This window comes from Carassius carassius, chromosome 48, assembly GCF_963082965.1.
Source record: "Carassius carassius chromosome 48, fCarCar2.1, whole genome shotgun sequence".
NCBI lineage: Eukaryota > Metazoa > Chordata > Actinopteri > Cypriniformes > Cyprinidae > Carassius > Carassius carassius.
In genome coordinates, this window is record NC_081802.1 from 16,040,235 (window position 1) to 16,055,426 (window position 15,192).

The 15,192-nt window shown below is 37.7% G+C and overlaps 1 protein-coding gene across 5 annotated transcripts in view; it reads left to right on the top strand.

Annotated features, from left to right (window-relative positions):
* Positions 1 to 14,478, top strand: part of LOC132131125 (gamma-adducin-like) — a 31,323-nt gene extending 16,845 nt beyond the window's left edge. For 2 of the 5 annotated variants that reach the window (XM_059543079.1, XM_059543080.1), the window contains exons 6-15: positions 4,623 to 4,772; positions 4,905 to 5,048; positions 5,176 to 5,274; positions 5,716 to 5,889; positions 6,747 to 6,998; positions 9,167 to 9,283; positions 10,381 to 10,464; positions 10,962 to 11,076; positions 11,854 to 11,931; positions 13,946 to 14,478. In XM_059543079.1, coding sequence (XP_059399062.1) covers positions 4,623 to 4,772; positions 4,905 to 5,048; positions 5,176 to 5,274; positions 5,716 to 5,889; positions 6,747 to 6,998; positions 9,167 to 9,283; positions 10,381 to 10,464; positions 10,962 to 11,076; positions 11,854 to 11,931; positions 13,946 to 14,193 — 1,461 coding nt within the window. In that variant the 3' untranslated portion in view covers positions 14,194 to 14,478. Of the gene's footprint in view, positions 1 to 4,622; positions 4,773 to 4,904; positions 5,049 to 5,175; positions 5,275 to 5,715; positions 5,890 to 6,746; positions 6,999 to 9,166; positions 9,284 to 10,380; positions 10,465 to 10,961; positions 11,077 to 11,853; positions 12,021 to 12,061; positions 12,137 to 13,945 lie in introns of those variants that run through there. The other 3 variants (XR_009428849.1, XR_009428850.1, XM_059543081.1) reach the window with 3 other exon arrangements.
* Positions 14,479 to 15,192: the final 714 nt, after the last annotated feature.

Sequence of the window (15,192 nt, forward strand, 5' to 3'; positions counted from 1 at the left end):
CACCTGAGGCCAACAGTGGCAGTATCCGCGTTTGACTTGCACTCCTGTGCTGGCTAATGCTGTTTTTAACGCCGCGCTATGCTGGATTGTGTTTGGGCTTGAGTTTTTTCACAGTCATGAAAAATACACTCATCATTGTGCCATGTCAGGATTATGGCAAACCAGATTTTTTGGGTAATTTATAGTAGTATTAATAATACTAAAAATATTGACCTTTTATGCATGGATCACAGCCAGTACAGGTTTGTCCAGTTTCTTTTCATTTACATGGACAGTGTGTTTTAGACAGCAATACTCAGATAAAGACCCATCTCGTTTGCATAGGCAAAACATACAGGATTTTTTTTGTCTGTGTGTATTGAGCGAGAGAGAGATCTGTGTTGCTGACGCAGTCATTCAGAGCTCCTGTTCTCCTCTTCTGTGGGCGTGGCTGCGGGCATGGTGCCCGCTGGAACAAGGCCAGCAATCTGGGTCAGAGTTTTATTAACCCTCTACACAAGTCACTTTCACACTCTCTCTTCTACAGTCATTAATTCACTAAACCTTCTTAACAAAAGAACAACATGATGTTGACACTAGATTGTAACACTTCAAGGAAATATCTGTACAAAACTCACTGTTGATGAACGGGTATTGTGGGTATTCAAAAGACTCAAGTTTCTATAGGTGCAACCCAATTTGGGAACTTAACGCACTCTTTCAGCCGTTTTGTGGAATAATGAGTGTGATTATTATTAGTAATAATTGCAAAAATGGCACTTTAAATGCCGGATGATGCACTTAATTAACTGAACAAACAAAGTGTGGAATGTTGTACACTTAATGCACACAGCTTTGATTACATTATTAGAATGGTGTTGGTTGGCAAACTTTACATAATTCATACAATAGGCAGTTGAGTATATAGTGCATAAGCTGCATACTATAAGATGCACTTATACTCAATGTATTTATGCACTCAACTTTGTACTGTATGAATTTTATACGGTTATTTTGTCATTTATAATTGGAGTCTGAAAGCCCCACCCCCTTCACGATGTAACTAAACCTGCGACAGTTGAGTTTATAAAGTGTCCAACATTCCACACTTCATTTTTTCAGTTAAGTGCATTGTCCAGGTATTCGAATAAGTCCCTTTTTGGAATTTACAGTGTATATTAATATTAATACTTGCACTATTTATACTACAAAACTGCATAGAATACTACACAAGTATGCAAACTGGGATGCACCTATGGTATAATTGTATAGTATTTCATTTGGGACACAACCTCTGGCCTCTAGAATTCACTTGGGTCTTTCCTTCAATGTACGATCAACAAATACCAGGTTTTGGGGTCTGTGCGGGATGGGTTATGCGCCAAAGTTTAATACTACTTAAAGGCCAATTTATACTTCTGCGTCGGGTGCGCGTAGAAGGTACGGCGTAGCATACGCATTGACGTGTACCATACGTCGTACCCTTCGCCGTACCCTGACGCGCACCTTCTCAAAAATGTAACTACGCGTCGCGGCGACGTGGACCGCAAGATCTGTGATTGGTCGGCTTGGTAGCATCGCATTTCCGGCTACGCATTTCCGGCGTGTTCTTCTCTACCGCCCGCCATTTTTAAATTCAGAAGTTCAGTGAAGAAAATGGAAATGGACCAAGTGACCGAGCGATTAGTTGAAGAAGTGCGGAAATACAGCCATCTGTATGACTCGTCTTCTGCAGAATACAAAGACTGCCAGATGGCAGCGAATTCGTGGAGAGAGATTTCCTCCAACGTCGGAATCTAAACACAGTGGAACATTAAAACCCGCCCCCGCCAACTAGCGTTTCGGCGGTGCAACTGCAGAGCAACGCAGACATAACGCAGAAGTATAAATGCTCACGACGGCGTCACCTACGTGCGTAGCCTACGGCGTACCCTCGACGCAGAAGTATAAATTGGCCTTAAGGCACATTATAGTAAGTTTTTAACTGCAGTCAACACATTTCAGCCGTAATAGAATTAGTTTAACTGTACAGCAGCCTTTTTGTCCACATTGCCATAGTTTCCAATAGTGTGTATATTTCGTCACCAATAGGCGACAATGAACCGGGACGAGCATTTATTTCAGATTGGAATTTCTCTGGATTTATAAATCCTTGGGAACTTTTGGGAAAATGTAATACACAACTGCATGAAATATATAGCACTGTGCAAGTGGTTTTTGGATATTTTATTATGAAAATCTTACATATTGTGCCTTAAAAACTATAGTCACGTTAGCAAAGTTTTGCAGGCTAAAAATATCCGTTATATAATGTCAGTAATGTTTCAATGTGTGAAACACATCTTACACAGACCTATCCTTACAAAGACAAACCAAGCAGCTTTCTGTTGGTCAACATGGTAAATCCAACCTGAACCTGTTGCGAAATATGCATGGGCGAGTTCCCAATCCCATGGATTCCTATTGAAAGGGTTTTGCTAAATAAACTTGCCGAAAAACGGCTAATGTGGCAACACCTTAAGAAGTGTTCAAATCCCTCACCGCGAGTATGAGCAATGTCGATTAGTAGTGTTTTGCTAAAGCAAGCATCAGAAGTATTACATAATGTGCCTTGAGATTTCATGTCTATGGACCAACTGCTGTAAACTGTTCCAAATGTTCATGTAACAGGAAATGTAACTTGTTATTTTATTTCCTTTTTTTTGCTGTTACATACACGGTTAAATATGTTAATTTCACTCCTCAAAAATGTAAAGAGTATTATATTTGTGTTTTTGCTGGACTGTTTTACAAGAAAGGTGACTGGAGAAAGGTACAACAGAAATCAAACCACAAAGCATACGTTTAGTTTTCCTCTAGGATTTACCATACTCTTACCGTTTTTTCTTTTAACATCATAAACTAAGACCAATTTTAAGCAACAACTCTCTCCAAATGAAATGCAAGATTTTGCCCGTTTCCTGACATCTTGTGAGAGAACAGCTAGGTCTTGTTTCAGTCCATTAGCATTAGTGTGGTGGCATAACACAACAGATGTCCATACAGAAGTTTATCGGCTTCCTGTGGGGATGTGCTAGTAGTCGATGTGTAACCGGTGCAGTAAGAAATGCATGAGAAAGATGGGCCATTTGTTTTCGTCAAAACTGTCACATGATATTAGTGACTGTACAAATATGATCTGTATGAGGATGGATGCCATTCTAAGCTCATTAACAGCAGTGTGACAGCGTTTTTATTTTGAGCTGGCAGTTATGTGGAGTGCGGCATCGATGGGTATGTGAAAGGCATGCTGGGTGGCATGTTACAGGGAAGCATGTGATGCGATTTGATATTCAACCAGAGCTCCAGAGGAATCAGACATGCACAAGTACCTGTAAGGCCCAGTCAGACAGAATCCGTGTTTTAACTGGTTCTATATGCAGTGAGAGTTTTGCTCTCTGTTTATGCACCTTGGGCGCCTCACGTTTTAGCCGCCTGCTGCACCTCACGTTTTTGTAGGAGTGCACTTGAGCTCCTTAAGTTGACAAAAATCTACTCTGAGCAGAAAAGATCCTGACGTCATTTACATTTTTTATTATTATTATTTTAGTTTTTCACTGTCCAATCAAATGAATGGAGAGGCGGGAATTCCGTTGTGGTGAAGGAAGTCTACAGTTGCTGGGAACGTCTGGAGACTGCTGTGATGGAAGAGAAACTTGCCATGGGTTACCCGGAGCTGTATTTTTTTTAGGTTTCTACTAATATGACAGTTTACCTAACAGCAAACCAAAGATTTTAGAGAGCTTGTGCTATAATCCTTGATAAGACTGACAGGACAGCTGATTTGGTGGATGCCTAGAACCATTAAAGAGAAAAACCTGTAGTGCGGTACACCACCTTCAAACCTGAAAAACGCGCTCTGTCTGATCAGGGCCTTATTTACTCCAAAAACAACACACACAACCAATGATTGATGAATAATTGATACGGATTACTAGTAAAAAGTTTGAAGTCTGTACGTTTATGAAGTCTCTTATGCTCATCGTGTCTCATTTGAAATTTTCTGTTTGAATATGTTTGAAAATGTGATTTATTCCTGTGGTGAAAAAAAAAAAAGATTTTCAAGGATTCTTTGATAAATTGAAAGTTTAAAAGAACAGCATTTATTTGAAATAGAAATGATCTACTCTCTGCTGTCACTTTTGATCAATTTAACGCATCCTTGCTGAATAAAATATTAATTTCTGATACCAAACCTTTGAACGTTAGTATAAATCAGCTTAATCAGACTGTAAACTTCCTGGGTTTTTTCCATTTAGCCAACCTCATGACATAACCAGGAACTGGAGGCTTATTAAAAACATTAACTGAATCATCCACCGGTTCTCAGTGTATCTCCGATGACAGTTTCTTCCTGATTAGGTGCACAGTGTCAGGAGTAAAAGGAAATGAGAGATCGTGTAGGATGTGTATTGATACTTCTGGTTTGTTTAATAAGCAATCAGAGTGATCAGATGCTATACCTAAGCTAATATTAATTTCTTGTGTAGCCTCACAGTTTTTTAGTGTGTGAGTGTGTTTTAGGGGAGGGTACAATGTATTTACCCTACATTTTCACAATCCTCTTCAGTCATAAACAACATTTTATTTCTTACATTCTTTAGGTGAAGGTAAATATTCTTGGTGACGTGATTGATCAGGGCTCCACCAACCTGCAGATTGACCCGGTCGGCTTCAGCCCTCACGCTGCCATCTACTCCGTGAGACCGGACGTGCGCTGCATCATTCACATACGCACACCAGCCACTGCTGCTGTAAGTCTCCGTCCAGTCCCATCTGCTTCTGCTCCGTATGCTCTATCACCAATTTCAAAGCAATATGTAGCTTATATTGAAATTGTGACTTTTTTTTTAATAACCATGCATTAATCTCTTATGCCATGCCAGGTGTCGTCTATGAAGTGTGGCCTTCTGCCCATCTCTCAGGAGGCTCTGATCCTGGGTGACATTGCATATTACAACTACCAAGGCAGTCTGGATGAGCAAGAGGAGCGCGTAGAGCTCCAGAAAGCCCTCGGACCATCAACGAAGGTAAGCTACCTCCTGTCTTACAGCTGAAATGCCACAATTCAATACTTGCCTTTGAGAATGAAAGTGTAAAGGGCAGTTAAGATTGTAAATGTGCAAGATAATTCTGTACGTGTTGTGTTTGTTGCAGGTGTTGGTTTTAAGGAATCATGGGGTTGTAGCTCTCGGGGAGACCATTGAAGAGGCCTTTCACTACATTTACAACACTCAGCTTGCCTGTGAAATACAAGTAATACTTTCTTAATTCTTGTAGACTTTTACATTTTGTTTATTGGATTAGTGATGCTTTTTAAACAAAAAAATACAAATGGCTAACCGAATAAAGCCCATACTAGACTGACTTGCAGGTATTAAATGAAGGGTGTACAACCACCAGATGTCAATACTGTAGCACTAGCTTGTCTGTAAAACATGTCTTTATCATGAAACATTATTATTATTACAAAGTGCTGCCTAACAGAGGTTTACTGTTAAAATTAAAACATGGAAGAACAACTGTGTGATTTATTCTTTAACTATTTATTTGTAGTAGTACTAGTAGTACATTGAGATGTGCATTCTTCTGTACACTAGTAATACATTTCACAATTTCTTCAACTGAACACAGCCCATAAATTTCAGTAAAACCAGTACATTTCTGTAAAAATGTAGCACATTTGTGTCTCTGTAGGTGAATGCGCTGTCATGCGCTGGCGGAGTGGAGAACCTGATCGTGTTGGATCTGGAGAAGTATAAATCTCGGACACAGGGGGTGGCAGAAGCCGGGGTCAACATGGGCTCTCAGCACAAGTGGAGGCTGGGAGAACTGGAGTTCGAGTCGCTCATGAGAATGATGGACAACCTGGTGAGTGTTTGTGTGAGACTCGACTATGTTTACTGCCACTGAGCTCTGTGCCAGTCCAGTGAATCTCCCAGTGTGATTCAGATACAGAGCTCCACTTTAGACCAAACAGCCAGAAGCATCTGCTAAATGACTACTTACTACTAGTCCAGCTGTGTTTGAGAGGAATAATCACTGCAGAGAGACTGGAAAATCACTTCTTTCTTCATCTTTTGAGCCTTTTTCTTTTCCTGCCCTCCTTCCTCTCCTATTAGGCAGAAAAAAAAGACAGACGTGAAGAGAGAGACAAACTGGAGTTGAAGAGCACTTCTGTCAAAACTCCTCTCTTCTTTCTGTCCGTCTCTTTCTCCAGCTGCGCAGACCACGCTGTTTTCTCTCTCTCTGTCCGTGTGAGATAGGGAAGAATGCAGGCATGTGGAAAGTCAGTTTTCTCAGCCGCGGCAGAAGAATGGAGCGATGTGGAAGATGATAATGATACGGTGTGACGCTCAGTGAGTCGCCGTCATCAGCGTTCAGTGAACCAGTACGGTTTACCTACTTCTGCAGGAGAGGTTCAGCATATGTTACATAATGCTCTTGAAACACAGATGGAGCTTTAAAAAGTGCAGTTTCCAAGCAGCGGCTAATTATATAAACCAATTCAGTTGAATTATCATTCATAAAAGGCAATTAAATGATTTAAGACTAGGTCTCGTCCTTTATAGTTGCTAGAATTTGACTAGTTTTTCATTATTACCTTTTATTAGTGTGTGTATGTGTGTATTGTGGCAATTAAATTAATTAAAAATAGGTCTCATCCTTGTAGTTTTAATTAAATATTCTAAAAGTTATAATAGTAGTATTATTATTATTATTTTCAGGGTTACAGGACAGGCTACTCGTACCGGCACCCGATTGTGCGGGAGAAGCCGCGACACAAGAGCGAAGTGGAGATTCCTGCAACAGTGACAGCATTCATGTTTGATGACGACGATGCTCCACGTTTCCCTCTGAAGTTACTGCAGCAGCGACAGCAGAGAGAGAAAACACGCTGGCTCAATTCACCCAACTGCTACATGAAGGTGAACGTGTCGGACAGGGCGAGTGAGGAGAACGGACGCACCAGGACCATGGTAAGACTCAGTTCATCTCTGTTATGGTGATCTGACATTTGCGCAATCCAGTTTTTGGAAGCCTTATAAATGAAAAACGGGGGTTGCTTTAAAAGTAGTAAATCTTTCTTATCAGAAAGTCCGCCGGTGGATTATGTGAAACGAGAAGAATGTGGTTATTTCCTGAGCATGTACCTAGCTGCAGCCGCAGATGAAATGAACTCAAATTTCTGTCATAACAGAAAAAGTTTTGAAGCCTCATTACTTCGGTCAGTTGACTGGAGGAAGCCACTGCCTTCGAGCCTGATGCCAAACACAGTTCCCTCCTGACCTCTAGTGGTCGAGGCTTTAGTATTAGAGCTTTGCCTGAATTTTTAGAGCCCCTTGGAATTATTCTGGATTACTTTTTTATTTTTTTCCGTTTTAATTATTCTGGATTACATTTTAATGGTTAAATTAAATTTATAAAAACATATTGATAAAAATGTATATTTAATTGAAATTATGAAACTCAGTTTAACAATTTCTAAAAAGTTGAACCAAAAAAAAAATAAAATTGGGGGGGCCCTTATAACATCATTTTTTTTTTCCAGATTCAGTTTTATTTTCCCCAAGATCTTTTTTTGTTTTACTAATTTAATTAAATTTAAGTAATATAAAGGCATGTTTAATTAATTGAAATCATGAAATGTATACAATTTAACTAATTTATTAAAAGTTGAACAAATATTACATCTTTAGAACCCTATTAATTTTTTATTTTTTTACTGGATTCCATTTTAATGGTTTAATTTTTAATAACCATAAAACATGTTAATTCAAATGCTTTCATAAAACTTTAAATTTTTGTACATTCCTATTAATTTTGTTAAAAATTATTTGTTGTCTTTTTTTAGAAATTGTTTTTAGTAAGTAGAAATTTTATGGATTTTTGACTTAATACAAATTAAAGCCATAAAACTTGAATAATTTTATTAATTTTTCAAAATGTCATTGAATTAAAATTTAGTTTTTCAGCCATTTTGACAGCCCTAGTTCGCACAGCTGCATTGTGGCAGGAAATTCAATTCAAGTTTATTTGTATAGCGCTTTTTTACAATACAAATCGTTACAAAGCAACTTTACAGAAAATTATGTTTCTACAATATTTAGTAGTAGCTAGTAGTTTGTGCACGTTTGACAGGATTTTAGAAAAAATAATAATAATAATACAAGACGTAGTCAGCTAGACGATGAACTATCAATATTATTAATTAATAGTAATTATATGATGCAGTCACACATGTAGCAATAATTGTTAGTTCTGTTTGTTGATTCAAGGTTAGGATCATCTGGGGTCCTCTGAGGGTCAGCATCATCTCTTCTCAGGTGTTCTGGATCCAGACTGGAGCTTGTGTAAATCCTAGTTACCACGGGATGTAAATCCCGTGGCAAAACATAGAAACAAAATAGAATCAAAAAAGTTATTTCATATAATCTCATATAATCTCAAATCTCATATAAACAGTAGCTGTGAAGATCTCGCGCAGAGAGGAACGCAGAAACTAGTTGTCAGCACTGTCCTGTGATTTATCACTTAAGTAGCTTAGAATCTCAAAACTTATTATAGCATATGTTTCCACTTTTGAAGGAACTAGGCTATTTACAACCCACAGCTTCACAATAATATAGAGACGGTATGACTAATTCACACACGCAATCACTCGTTATGGTACTGTGCTAATTTATCTTTATTTGATCTTTATTTATCTCTTACACCGAGCAATAATCTGTAAGAAATGTTACGAACATAGATAAAATAACTGCTGAAAGTGAGCTATGATGTCAGATCGCTCCTTCAATAGGAAAAAATATCTCACCTTTAATAGTCAATCATATTTACAGTACAAACCTTGTCAAAAAAAAAACAGAAACAAAATAATCGTTCATTAATCGTAATCGAGGTAAAATTTTCAATTAATCGAGGTTTTGATTTTAGGCCATAATCGTCCAGCCGTACAATAACCTGTCAATATATATACAGTATGATGATATCAGATGAAATGGTGAAATCTTACTGAATTTGACTGTGAAAGCAACTCTGGAGATGAAGTTCATGTGCTCACATCCTCATGTAATGAGACTGCATACACTGAAAACACCATGAATTCTGAAAACATCATGAAATCTATTTTACTCCATCTCTGCAGTGGATGAAGTCAGATGACGGTGGAAACACCAGTGGGACTCCAATCCGCATTGAAGATCCAAATCAGTTTGTTCCTCTGAACACGAACCCCAATGAAGTTCTGGAGAAGAGAAATAAGGTGTGCAATCAGACTGTTTTCACATTTCCAGGGCTCTCAGAGAAAAGCTGGCAACCAAACAGTTGCTGGTAGCCATTGACTTTCATCGTATTTTTCAAGTACTACTGTAACTGTTTGGTTACCAGTTTTCTTCAAAATATGTTATGTTTAACAAAAGAAAGAAACTCATACAGGTTTGGAATAAATTGAGGCTGAGAAAATTATGACAGAATTTTCATTTTTGGGTGAATTATCCCTTAAATGGCAACAATTTAGTGTTATGAATGAACATTACTTAAAAAAAATTAAAATGTGAAAACTTAAATGTAAATAACTGTGGAAACATTTAAATTTTGTCATTTTGCCAGTGCAAGGAGATAAAGAGAGGTGTAACATGGGCTCTTTTGGGCTCGTTGAAGACCAGTCGTGCCACTGCATTTTTAATCATTTGTAAGAGGTTTGATTGTGCTTGATGGAAGTGCAGCCAGAAGACCACTGCAGTAGTCCAATCTATAAAAGACGAGGGCCTGGACAAGAAGTTGTGTAGCATTGCTCCTTTAGAAAGGGCCTGATCTTTCTGATGTTGTGCAATGCAAGCCTACAAGATCAAGCAGTTTTTACAATGGTCAGCTGGTCATCAAAGGTTACACCAAGATTTCTGACCAAAGTTGATGGGGTACTTGTAGAAAAACATAACTGGATGGTGAAATCATGCTGTAGAGTTGGAGTGGCAGAGAAGACAAGAAGCTCAGTCTTTGCCAGGTTGAGCTGTAGGTGATATTCTTTCATCCATGCCGAGATGTCCACCAGGCAGCCTGAGATCCGTGCAGCTACTGTTGGTTTATCTGGTTGAAATGAAAGATAGAGCTGTGTGTTATCAGCATAGCAATGGTAGGAGAAGCCATGTGCCTGTATGATGGGACCCAGTATTGTAGTATATATGGAGAAGAGGAGGGGTCCAAGAACTGATCCCTGGGGAACCCCAGTGACCAGTTATTGTGCTTTGGATACATGATCATCTTTGGAAACATGATCACAGTCTGTTAAAAGTGTCTATTAGGACTCACCATTTCATCAATGTCACTTGTCTTAAACAGCTTTTTATGTTCTTGTTTCAGATTCGTGAGCAGAACCGGTTTGACATGATGACAGCAGGGCCACAGTCACAGCGGCTGGCAGGGATTGTGGTGGAAAGACCGCCGGTGAGTGTCAGAGTGACATTACTATACACCCGGTGTGAACCCTGAACAGTCAGACTGGTGTCACACGGATATCCGTGTCACTAGGTGGCGCCAGATCCTCTCAGAGACTGTTGAACTGCGTCACAGTTGTGTTTGTGAATTGAGCATCAGTATGTTAGGCAAGGCATCATGTTTCAAAGCAGGGTCCTATGAAGCTCTTTTTTCCTCAGTTCAGGTAGAATTCCAGGTTTTGTTTGCCTTTGTCACAATTTTAATTTTTTAAATATCTGCATGACTCTTTGTTTGTAGTTTTGGATTTGCAGTGTTCTCACTTCATTTTTTGTTTTTGTGTTTTAATGTTAGAGGATTTTAGGCTTTTTTTCACTTTTGAATGCAGAGTTACTAACATGCCAAATGGTCTGTGTTTTTGAGTGGTTTTTTATGTCATCGTTATGACTCATTTCATAACTGAGGTATGCTTATTTTGTGTTCTCTGCTTTAACCACACACATGTGCAGCCGTACATGGGCGACGACGAGGAACAGACGGGACCGCTTCCTCCAAACCCCTTTAGTGAGCTGGGTGAGAAAGAGCTGGAGAAACAAAAGGAACTTCAGCAGCTCGGATTAGATGGTAAAACACGCTCACGAGTCCCGCACACCTTCACTTTACACTAACATTCAAAGGTTTAGCGTCTGGAAGATTTAAAGAAAATACATCCATATTTTTATTCAGCGAGGATGCATTAAATTGATCAAGTGTGACAGTAAAGACATTCGTAATGTTACAAAAGATTTATACTTGAAATATTTCTATTTATCAAAGAATCCTGAAAAAAATAACCCATCACCGTTTCCACAAAAAATATTAAGCTGTTTTCAGGACTGATAATAGTAAAAAAAAGTTTCTTGAGCATCAAATCAGCACGTCACAGGAATAAATTAATGTTTAAAATATGGAAAACAAATGGAAAGCACTCATTTTTAAATAGTAATAATATTCCGCAGTATTACTGTTTCACTGTTTTTGATTAAATAAATACAACCCTAGTGAGCGTAAGAGACTTTAATTAAAAAACATTTAAAAAAATCTTATTAACCCAACATTTTTAATTTACTTTTCAAACTGGTATACACTAATAAATAGACAACACGGATGCATGATATACCTCCTTGCCTGTAAGACAATCAAATTTCCTGTTCCCAACACCACGAGTATTTGACCCGTTCAGTGCTAAGAGTATAACTTGGCCCCTCATAGCTACAAATCACAGTGTGACTTAAACACTAACGTGAATACCTGAGAGCCTCTTACAGCTGTGACGGTGTCCTCGCATGTTAACCTGTCTACGTCTCTAACTATCTGTCTCCCTGCTTGTGTATCTGGTCACTAACCAACTCACTCCTGCAGAAGAAGAGCAGCTCACGCCAGACGACGCTTCCACACTCTCTCAAACCCTGTCTCCACAAAACACTCCAGCTAAAGAAGGTATAACGCACTGAAAGAGTCAGCTGTCTCACCCCAAACTGTGACCTGTGTGTGTGTGTGTGTGTGTGTGTGTGTGTGTGTGTGTGTGTGTGTGTGTGTGTGTGTGTGTGTGCTACGTGGCTCCAAACAGCAGTATGTTAACATATCATGTCAATATTAGCAGCAAATGTTTACCGCGATTGCTAGGTAACAATGCAGGAGGAAACAAATGAAATTTAACTGCAAATTATAAGCTAAAACAATTAAACATCATCTTTGGTAATTGAGCTAAAGCTGAAATAAAAATATATTTTATATATAAGAAAAAAAGCTTTCAGATACTATTATAGTTATTTATTTATTTTTTTTAACTTGAATAAATTGTTAATTTGGGCTAAAACCATAAATAATAAAGAATAAATTGTAAAAATTAAATAAAATATTAAATAATAAATATAAAATTAAATAACTAACCAAAATTAGAAATGTTGCATTGGCAACTAACTGAAAGAAATGTTGAAGTACTAAAATGTAAAAACTAAAAATACAAGTGAAATGTAAATAATAATAATAAAAACTATAAAAGAATTACTAAAATGAAAACTGTAACTATAAAAATGAAGTTGATTTCAAAGCATGAATAAATGCAATAATAGTGCATAAACAATATTAAAAGCGCACTGGTCGTCCACATGAACACCAAGTTTCACAATGTTTCTATCAACTGTCCTGCTTGTTGTGAAACATTCTGGCAGGATATGTTGCAGGCTCTTCTGTTGGCTTTATATTAAACAAGTGTTACCCGTTTCCTATTTTAGAAGAGTACGTTTAAGTCAACTACAAGAAGAGCTGACATTAGTCATCTTTGGAAGGGAGAACAGTTCATAAACTGAAGGTGAAGCCTTAAACTAAAGAAATACTGATGTGTGTTCACACACAGTGGGGATGAAGTGTAGTGTGGTGACAAACAGGATGCGTTTGCCCTCGTCACTCTCCACCATTTGCGTCAAAATCACCGGTTACTCAACCAGATGTATTACATGATATTCATGTATTACATTAATTATAAGCAGACAAACACTGAAAAGGACACGTTGAACACGTTTATCTGAAGTGTAGCTCAAACCCAAGCCAGGACATGTTGATCTAGAGCTTGGATTAGATGGATTGATTAGCTAATTTAGACGCGAATCTGATGTTCAAAATAGCTTTTCATTAAATATTCATACAACTTTTCTTGAATCAGCTGCCGATCTTTTGAACAGTTTAAAACAATATTAACACATTGAAGTACAGTGATTTGATTTGTGTTGACATGGATTGGCAATATGATAATGTATTAATACATTTATAATTTAACTTAAACTATATGGTATCAATAATAATCACAAACATTTATTCTCAACTATATGCTTTTTATGGAACAGCAATGTTAAAGCTTATTAAAGAATTTTAAAAAAATGTTTATTTTTTTTTATAATAAGTTTAGAATTGATTAATACTACAATAATGAAATAAATCACCACCAACATGAACAAATCTTCTGGCGAATAAAAAATGTAACTAGCACAAATTCTGCCCCTTTTGTCAAGCAAATTTATAGCTTGTTAAATAATTTAAAAAAAAATGTTTTTATTAATGTATCTTACTGGGTTTTAACCAATTAGAATGTAGTACAATAATAAAATAAATGCATTTTTTTATTTAATTATAATTATTTATTTTTCTAATATATAGTTTAATTTATTAACACAATTAACACAGATAAAACCACAATTAGTTACACTTATATTCACAATATTTTCTCATAATTAGTTTAAAAAAATCTATTTATGCAATAAAACAATCTAAAGAATTTAATAATCATTAGTTAATAATAATGTTTCTAATAAATACTGTATAATTGACTTATGATAAAATGAATACAATAACAATTAACCACCCCAAACAAATCTTCTGGAAATAAAAGACAGTAGCACAACTGTTGGCTGTTGATGGATTTGATTAGTTAAGTATTTTATTGTTCCTCATGCAGAGAACCACAGCGGCGTGATGCTGAACGGTAAAGACGCCCACGGTGACGAGGACGAGCTCATCAAGCGCGTGAGTCAGCTGACCACCAGCCTGGAAAGTGTAGAGATCAGCCTGCGCTCGGGAGAGAAGATCGAAGAGGCTCTGACGCCCGAGAGCTCGCCCTCCAAATCACCCAACAAGAAGAAGAAGAAGTTCAGAACCCCGTCCTTCCTGAAGAAGAACAAGAAGAAAGAGAAAGTGGAAGCCTAGAGGAAGCAGTGAATCCATGCGCGCTTCGTCTGTCGTTTTATGTTTTTACGTTGGTTTTTGAAAAAACACGGCACGTTATTTTTGGAGTCGGTGAATAGACGGAGCATCATCTGTTTTTAAGAGACGTGCCAGGATTATAAAATGAGATTTATACAGGAAGAGAAGCGAGGGGAAACTCCTGGGAAACTGGCTTTTCTCTCCTGATGGACTGAAAATGTTCCTGTACAATGAGTTTATCTCATGAGCCCATACTGCATTCTTTTTTCATACTGTATGTTTATTAGAGTCTCATACAGAGCTTTTATGAGCCCCTTTTCTATCCGCCGTGTCATGTTTCTCCAGCTGTAGGTGAACGGTTAGGTGTAATTGGAGACTCTGCAGAATCACACTGGAAACCGTTCGGGGGTTATTTTAACAGGGTTTGTTGGACGTTGCCTGCGATGGTCCGATCAGTCTCCTCTCCGTACTGTTCTTTGCCAAACAAAAAGATTTAATGGCTAAAAAAGCAGAGCAATCACGTTTTAGTGAACATTACCTCTTCATCTCATGAAATATTTTAGCTTTTTTTTTTATTGAAACGATTTAGTTTTTATCCATACAGTTTTGTACTCGTTTCTATGCTTTAACACCGAAAATACACAATCTTGAAGCATGTTTTGCTGGTCTGACTGCAGTGCCTGACTTCTCAGTCGTGTAATAGCTCAGAATACTTTACATGTAATGGAAATATATGCAAACTGGAGTGATGACATATATATATATATAGTGTTGCCCTTTTAATGTGGGATACATAACAAACAAAAGAAACTAAACAGGAGATCTAAAGCCAAAGAGGCGTGATATGAAAACATGAGAAATGTTTTAGCATCTAGAAAAAGGGACGAGAATGGAAACTTGTTAACATGTAAGGAAAAAATATATATTTGTAAACTGTATTTTTGAAAAAGTCTCAGTCCCAAAGCAAAGTACTGGCTCTCGTGGGGTCAACAGTGGGTTCAA